The following is a 9,366-nucleotide window of genomic DNA, read 5'->3' as shown; positions in this document are numbered from 1 at the left end:
ATAAGACACAGGAACTTCTATACCAAAAAAATACAAAACAAAAGCCACACACTTCCTTGTGTAAAGCAATATTGTGTGATAACTTGAATACTGTTCAGCACAGTGGCTAGAAATAACAGTACAACTATGTACAAAACTTTAAACAATATTTGACAAATTTCTACAGCTGGATGTAGAATACAATTGAGATAAACAACTGCTGGGAAATTTACATGGCAAAGCATTAGCTTTAACACATTTGGTTCAAAACCTTCAAATCTGCTAAGAACAAATGTGCAATTTAATTAATATTTAGTTTCTCATGGAAAAAAATAAAAAGAACACAATGGCATTGCAATTATTGTACAGAGTTCATCACTGATCTAAAAACTCATCATCGTATCCCCTGGTAACCTAACACCAACAACTGAGACTACGATTGAGCATAAAAAGGTCGTCATACTGCAATGTTAATCTAGAAGGAAAAATATTAAAAGGAATTGATACTTACATCATGAGTATTTTCTCCCCTTTATCTTCAATCTATAAAATATATAGTGTTTTCACCTAGGCCTGAGATTAGTAGGGTTTAAAGATGGCTGTTGTGTTTCAAGCAGGTTTTTCACATGAAAATGGTTAGAGACAGACCTCTCTCTCCTTATGTTTTCTGCAAGGGGAGCCAAAAAAAGTGACTTTTATAGGCTGCAAATTCCACCTTGTAAGACAGCATTAACAAAATCTCTGTAATAAAAAGGAAACCATGCATTATCTCCAAAGAAAGCATGTATTTAGTGAGCACTTATTGGTGGTTCACTCTCACCCCCTCCAATCTCATCTTCAAAAGAGGAAAAAAAAGAATAATGGAGCAAGTTTAAATGCTCAGTAGCTGCAGGCTACTAATCTCCTCAATTCCTGGAAAAGGTGAGCCTTATTCTCTTAGGAGCAGACACCATAAATGTAGTTCCACTGAGCTGAAAGCAATGGAGCAAGAACATCAAGTTTATTTTGCCTTTGGGGTCCTCTTTGTATCACAGGAAATTATCTCTGAAAGCAGTGCTCTTGTTCTGGTACAACAGAAGAGCACTACTAAACCGTTCTTGCCATGTACTATTTTGAGAAAGCGTCCAGCCTGCAAAACCAGGATTATTTCACCAGGATTTTTTTTATTCATACTTAAGGAGGGGAGAAAAACACACTTTTACACACACAACTTAAGTAAGCAAAAGTTATGGGAGAAGTTTTGATTACGTAACACAAACTTAAAACTATTGTTTTCCCCACCCCTCTTAAAACACCCACTTGCTACTTTTGGACTTCAATCCAAACACAATTACTCACTATATAAATAAAATGCTGCTCATCTAACACTGCTTGACAAAAATCTGAAAACCTAGTTCCAACCAGCAAATGAATGAACATTTCCAAGAGAGAAACTAAACATTAATTTGACTTTTAGACGGTAACAGTAGCATTTCACATCCTTAACTGCCAACAAAAACATGAGAGGAAATCCCCATCGCCCCCCTGTGAAACCTGAAAGAATTTCTATCCTTGAACAAAAACATTCTTGTCTTTCAAAATCCTCTCACACACAATGTGGAATGTTTCTCATGTACAGCCTAGTACTGAACACTTTATTTGCAACAGTTTAACAGTCATTAACTGAGCAACACCTGAAACCTTTAAATGCCACATTTTACATATATTGAAATGACAATAAATGCAACAGTTGTTTTTACTTGTAAGCACATGACAAAGTGATATACATCACAGATTTGCTGGTTCTCCTCATGTTCACCCATGTCCAGGGTCATCATTCACCTGGAGCTGAATGCACTTATTCCAAGAAAGTGGAATGTAATGAGGAAATATTAATGCATAAAATAAGGAAAGGCAAAAGAGTGATGTTCCCTCTTTAGCTTTGTAGCTGTAAAATATTTTATATCCCAATATGATATACATTCCAAGTTACCTGAGTTTACACTTCGAGAGAAGTACCTGAAGCTAGGCCATAGGGTGGGCACTGTGCAACTGTTGTGGCCATTTTTTTTTTTTTTGCATTGTGTGTATTACAGAAGTTAGAAACAAACACCTGGATCAATTGTAAACATAATCCTGAAGTACAGTATTTTCCATAGGACACAACACAGCAAGACATTTTCTATTCAGACAGGCAACTTTTTTTTTTATATATATAGAGCTTATTTATACTGTAGAATTTGAAACAGAACACAGGACACAGTACTAATCTGGTCAAACATACTATGAAATGCATAGTCTCCACTTAAAACGCTTAATGATATATGGATTTTGCAGGCATTACTGCTTTCTCACAAAAAATGCTGAATATGAATTCTGTCCCTGCCAAGAACAGCGTTGAGATATTTTTTTCAAATGATGCTAAGTATTCTGTTTTGTTCTGAAAGGTTGCCACCTCATGCAGACGTATCTGAACTGTTATCTCCTCAATCCTTGCTTTGGGGCAGAGGCCTGCTCCACCTTGGTCTAGGTTAATGCGTAGCTCTGAGGAGAGGAATGATCTTCAGTCTGAATTTCCTGCAAAAGCGGCTGCTGCTGCTGGGATGGTTGCTGTACCGAGACCTCTGTAGAGTCCATTGTGCTGGTGTCATCTGACAGAGATGAGAAAGAGACCCGAGACGAAAGCTGCTCAACAGTCAGGGTACTCAAAGCTGTGCTTTGACCGGAGTTGGGAGAGTTCTTCAGCGTCAGGTCTGAAGCTGGAAGTAGGGGGCCCAGAAGTTTTACAGGACAGAAAGCTGATCCGGTTGGGATGAAGTTAACCTTGTTTTTGTCAGGACATGAAAAGAGAGGGGTTGAGACAGGCTGACGAGACCTACAACAAGAAAAAAGATTATATACCTGGCCAACGAAGGTGGTTTTGTGCGTCACAAACTTTGTGGTTCTACAAGTTGCTAAAATGTGAATGACAAGGAATGGGATTAATTGGACAGAGGGGCAAACATCTTCCATAGTGGTAGTCAGCTAACTGATTCACAGCATGAAAAATAGTGCCGTCACAAAAATGACTTGACCATTAACTGGATAAACATGCAACTTCCAGCAAGAAAAAATATCTGCACTACATATGCACGTGAAAAAAATGCCACAGTAATTTAGAATGACACAAATCCTTCTTTAATAATAACACTGCAGCAACAACACACATAGCCATGTTAAAGCCCTTTGAGAAACTCCATGAAATAGACCTCTCCTTTCCCACGTTCTGTAATTTCTTTGGAGGCTTCCTCCACAACCCAACATTGCTCCTTCACCATCCAGCAGGCAATGAATGCTATGAAGAGCAAGAACTATCCCTTCCTTAATGCTTTCATCCACAGGAGCTACGCATGCAAGCTCAACAGCATGTGCTCAAATACTGCTGAGTCTAGGGAAAAAGACATGATATCCAAGAGTTTAATTTGACTTCTTGCTCAATAGTTTTGCTGTTGAGCAAAGTCTATGCCATTAAATATACTGCCTACCAACACTTCACATAGGTTTCACTCCATTTTGTGTGTTTTATACATACCAAAATGTAACCTATGTTTGAATTGATAAAAAATAAGGAGAGTTTTTGTTTTAAGCCACAAATATTTACAAAGTTCATAAAAATATATGGAAAGAGGTTTATAAACGCTTAGGAAATTAAATGTACCTTATCTTTTCTGCTTGGATTTTTGCTGCCTTTTATAAATGCACAAAAAGAGCTCAAGCATAAAAGACTCCATTTCTTCTTCAAACCAACATGAACACTTCAACTTCTCTTCTGTACAAACTCTAAGAATAGTTTGCTCCTGTAAAACCCATCAGCTGGAATAGTTTATTCATCTGCAGTTGAATAGGCTCAGTAAACAGGTTTACTGCTTTGCAGATACCAGCTGATATAAAAGGCATTACTTACGACATTTCCTCAAAGACCTTCACTCGCTCACATCCCTCTGGGGGCTCTCGTTTGAACATGTAGCTGTTGTTTGGTTTGGGAGATGAGGCATACTTGGGCAACGGTGAGCTACTCCCACTGTCTGAAAATTTAAAGCAGTTATATTACTAGAGATTGAGAGTGCTTTTTAATTAAATTCGATTTCCAAACAAGATGCCTTTCTTCACAATTTAGCCACTATGCTGGTTTGCTTCTACCACAATGCTTCCTTTATTGCAGACTACTTCTAATACCCTTGTATAGCACATTTCTTCTGAATAAAAGCTTCAGTGCAGCAATAATCTATCATATAACAAACAACACATAACAGGAGAGTATTTTCATCCAGAACTCTGCAACTGGAACAAAGCAGAGCTGTGATCCTGGAAACAAACTCTTTATTATGTAATTCAAAAAACGAATGAACAAGGTAATATGCATAATACATGCAGAAGAATTATGAGTGGTAATGATAATATGCCTTCTCACTGTATAAACACAGTTATTGAAAGCGTGTGTATACAGCATATCTTATGTTAAAACAATTATTCACGGGAACATTGACCTCAGTCTCATGAACAGCTCAGAATTTGCAAAGAAACAAAGCACATTTGTAATACAGATACTGATATCTCATCATTGCAATGTTCTACCTTATTGGGTTCACAATTTAGTTGTTTTAGTATCCAAAGTAAAAACTTTCATAATTCAATTCTCTCATCACTACTAACTATATGATCTAGGTATTCTTCGTGACTCTAGCTGCCTGTGTATGTTTTACAGATGATTACTAGACACACTTCAAACTGAAGACATGAGCATCTAGGATACAAGACAGACTCCACAGCAGGCAGACTTTGTTGTATTTCTTGGCAAATCTGAGATAAGAGTCAACTCTGGTAGTGTCAGAAGAACAAAAGTTTGACAAAGTAAGACCACAAAAGGGTTCACTTTGTTTAAAGTGAACCACCCTTCCCTTCATCTTGAAAACAGAACGTTCAATGCATTAAGACAAACTATGTACAAAAATAATTACAGAAATTTAGCCTTCTGCAGTGGCTTCTACATATTTAAAAAAGCAACAGCTATCTCAGGCTAATATTAGTAGCTCCATATTCTGTGCTTGGCTTTACAATTAAAATGAGTTGAAAAGGCAAGATTGGAAAGGATCCACCAACTTACAAGTAAATGTAACTTGAAGAGAGATAACTCCTGCTTTAGCTCCTTTCAAGTCTTTCCACCAGACTGGGGTACCCCAGCATTTTTATCTCAGATACCTTTGTTTATTCTGCTGCTGTTCACGTGTGCCTTTCTGGCAACAGTGGAAAACCACCCAAAGCTTCAAGCATTATAATCCAGATTCACTGAAGCATTATAAGGTTTTATTTAAGAGCCTGTAAACAGTAACTACATAAACACTTGTATAAGCATGACTCAAATATAGAGGCTGATCATCAGAGGTTTATCATTAGAGGTTTTGAAATACCAGTGCTTCCTTTACAAGACAAATCAACTCAAATGTCCCACTTTTTTTTTTTTTTACTATGAAAGATATGAGAAAATGGTTGAAGTGGACCTCGGTAGTATATTGATTATTCTGCTCTTTCCTGCTGTATAGTGAACACAGACTTGTTATTTACAGAATTTTAGGTGTTAAATGTATGAAGGCAGAAAAAGCCTAGAGACAATACAGATATTTGTCAAGCTGAGCACACGATGGTCTTTTGGAATCTATCCACTGTTGGCCCACACAGCTCACTGCAAACACAGAAATCATTAACAGAACCCAGACAGTTTGTTTCCTTCTTCTAATATTTAAATTTGAAGATCCAAGTTTCTATTTAAGAACTCTGAAATGTAAAATGAGCTACTGTTCATTACAGTGAATACTGGAAAACTGTGGAAGTACATCCAAGGAAAGAATCAAACTGCATTCAAAGTTAAGTCAGTTCTTGGAAGATTCAGTGTGTTGTCTAGCCAGTACAGTTTTCAGTAAAGTTTTTGGTTTATTTAGCCCTGTTTGGCTGAAACTTTCTATACAGGACAGCTGTTAAACATGGAAAAAATATATACAATATAATTTAACTCATCTGTTCCTCCCTTTGCCTCCCTGAGCTTCTAAAGCTTACTAAATTCTTAGCTTTTAACTTCCAGCAAACACATCACACTAACATTCGGTAAATACATGCGGTTACTAGGAGGCCGAAACATATAAGCTTAGTGTTAGTTCTACACGTACAGCAGCAGAGTTAGAACGGAAGGGTCCTGAGAAGAACAGATCATTAGCTGAAGTGATAAGAGGAAGTCTGCGGCTTAAGCCAGTCTGTAGGTGTGTATCCTGTAAGGTCTTAAGTGCTGAACTGTAACATCATTAATCCTTAACGACACTGCGAATGCAATTCTCAAACAATTCTATTTACACTTTTTTTATTTTTTTTTATTTTTTTATTTTTATTTATTTTTTTTTTTACTTTCTCAGAGGCTGTAATGCATGAACTGTCATCTGCATCTTCCAGGCTCCCACCAGTAGGGTGTGCTCTGCTGGTATATTTCAACAAACTAATCAAATTTCATTATGATGACAATGATTGAAGATTAACAGATGTAACCTTTAAAGCGAGCTTTGTTACCATAACCACACTGAAGACAACATGGAGCCTTATTATACAAAATTTCTGAATATAAATATTTAAAATGGACAGTCTATTATCTAGAAAACATTTAAGAACGTAATTAAACACTAAACAATATTATTTTAACCAAAATATTTAACACCACAACTTTACCTTGCATATATTATAATAACAAAAAAGAAAGATTAAGAGAACCCGTAAAACGATTTGTTTTGAGTGACACAACTTAAATGAAACTAGAAACTGTCAGTGAACCTTGGGATTTGGTCTGATAGGTTCAAAAGCATTTTCCAGCTCAAAAATGCCTTTTTTATTAAGACTGCCCAAAGACTTCTCATACAATTTTCATTTTAAAAACTATGAATCAGATGCCCAGAAGTTAAAAAAAATATCTCCAGTCCAAGAGATAGCATCTTCATAAGCACATTGCTCGTTACAGCCCGCTAGCAACAGCAGGAATACACGATCCTACGCAGAAGCACCTAAATCAAAATCCCTGAAAAACAGGTTACACTATTTTCATACGAAAAAAAATCATTTCATCTTGTATGTTAGGATGGCTTTGAACTTAACCTCTGTCACAGTTACTAAGCATGCTACATGGTACTCTAAAATTTTAGTCTCAAGGAGCAGAGCATCATAAAACAGATCTACTGAAACTGGTAGCTTTAATGCTGCAAGGCATTACGCTTACCTTGCAGTAGGCTGATATTCGAAAACAAAATCATAAAAGCCAAATGCCATAAAAATACCTTCCCACCCTTCCTTCTCTGCTTGATTTATACTATTTAGTACCACTACTCTTATTTGGACCAGGATTGTGATCCTTCTCTGAAATTTAGCATTTACTTTCTTTTGAAAATTCAATAGATTTAGCAGCTCCTTGCAGGAAAGTAAACTAAACAGCTGATACAGTCCAAAGAGCAGCTGTGAGGGCCTCAGGCCAAAGCACAGCTTTGCACAAGAAATAAAAGATGCTTTAGAAATGTAAAGCAGTGCTGTGTCTGTACGAGTGCTGGCTCCTTGCACTGCTTATGTGTCTCAAACTACTAACCTTCATTTCCTATTCAGTAACGCTCAGGAGCATTTATAAAACTGTTAATTTTAATGGTAAATCTAAGTTATTCCAGTAGAAAAGGAACATAAAACTCCAACTTGAGAAAAGTAACAGAAAACCTTGGTTATATGTAGAAATACATTTTTCAAAGCTTGAAAGGTCTTGTAGAAAACTTACAGAAGTTGTATTCCAGCATCACTTTAAAATGAACGTGCAAAAAAAATTGTTTTTAAAAAAGTAGTTCACATCAATAACAGATGTTAAGAAACTTTCAAATTTCACTATTTCTTTATAATTTCTACCTGTATCCCTTATTTATAATTTGATAATTTATATCTGTCATTTGTATTTTATTCTATTTTGATAACATTCTTATTCAGAACCACCAGCCTGTGTGATTTCAACGATCTGAGCGTAAATGGCACCTATCTGGTTACCAATGCACTTTTACCACCTCTGAACAAGTTACTTTTTCTTGGGAAATTGCTACATGTTTTTCTAGTTTCTATCTTACCCATAAAGAACAAAGTTGCAATGAGCAACTCAAGATTTTATTTTTCATGAATGTGGTATCATAAATCTTTAATTTAAAAATGCAATTATGTTAAAGTCTACAAAACTGCTCGTTTATCACAATCACCTATATACCACTACTAAAACAGACTTTTAATACAAACCTAACATTAAAGCCAGTCTCAAGATCGAAACCCACAAATAAATATCTTCTCCTTGTGAAGTTCAACAATAAATTTTACTCCAATGAGCTGTTCAAAACATCCTAGATGGAAGATAAAACCCTTGAAAATCATTAAGAAAGTTAAATGCAATATTTCAAACTGTCTTTATTTCCTACTACCAATAAAAAACACCAAAAGTTTCCAGTTACTGTGATAATGAAATTAAGTACTAACTGTAAAAGGAACGATTCTTTCCATTTCCTTGCTTTTTAGCTTACATGTTTTCAGAACATATACGAACAAATTACCTGTCAAGACATTTCCTTGTCTGCCAGTACTTTAGTGGGTATCTATATCGTGATTCAGTCTTGACAAATTGCAACTCACAAATACTCTAAGAAAAGAAAGTAGTGAAAGTAGTATGTGGTGGGGGGAGATGATATCCATGTTATTTTTGGAACATGGCCACCTATTATGCTGTGCTAAGACTTACTTTCATGTGGTTAACTTACACACACACCCCCAGTGCAGGATTTGGGCTGGTGGATTTGCTTTCTACTACTTATTTTTAAATCTAAGAGAGGAAAGCAATACTTTTCGGAAACAAAGAAGAGTATTTTCTGCTGCCCCAATCTTATTGCTTTTAGATCACATAGAATTAAAGTTACTTGAATGATTAAAACAGAATATTTACAAACAAAGCTTCAATCTTACTCATAACATCAAAACACTGCTGCCTTTAGCTCATGAGTAAATCTTTGCCAAATCAAAATCTTAGTTTTCATCTCATGTGAAATATACTCTTAGCTTCCACATTTCTTCCAAATGCATCCCTCCAAACAGAGGGCCATATTTGTAGTTGATAAAAGATTCAAGTCCAGCCAACCAGAAGCCCAGTCATTTCATAAGTAAACAGAATTGTCCAAAATCAGTCTTTTCACACTAGTGCTTCTATTTTCACACTGTGTCCTGTCTGTAAATTAACCCTTAATTACTGGAACTCCAATTTACTCCCTCTACAATACTAAACTACTTTTTACAGACTTAGAAAAAAATGCAGAATATTGACATATAAACACA

The 9,366-nt window shown here is 35.9% G+C and overlaps 1 protein-coding gene across 2 annotated transcripts in view; it reads right to left on the bottom strand.

The window, feature by feature from the left end:
* Positions 1–9,366, bottom strand: part of GLCCI1 (glucocorticoid induced 1) — a 55,811-nt gene continuing 46,445 nt past the window's right edge. For both annotated transcript variants that reach the window (XM_040549781.1, XM_040549782.1), the window contains exons 7-8: positions 3,902–4,022; positions 1–2,833 (exon numbers count right to left, since the gene is read on the bottom strand). In XM_040549781.1, the coding sequence (XP_040405715.1) occupies positions 2,485–2,833; positions 3,902–4,022 (470 nt within the window). In that variant the 3' untranslated portion in view covers positions 1–2,484. The remainder of the gene's footprint in view (positions 2,834–3,901; positions 4,023–9,366) is intronic.

The sequence above is a fragment of the Cygnus olor genome, chromosome 2 (assembly GCF_009769625.2).
Source record: "Cygnus olor isolate bCygOlo1 chromosome 2, bCygOlo1.pri.v2, whole genome shotgun sequence".
NCBI lineage: Eukaryota > Metazoa > Chordata > Aves > Anseriformes > Anatidae > Cygnus > Cygnus olor.
The sequence above is the reverse complement of the archived record's forward strand: the minus strand, read 5'-3'. Positions and strand labels throughout refer to the sequence as shown.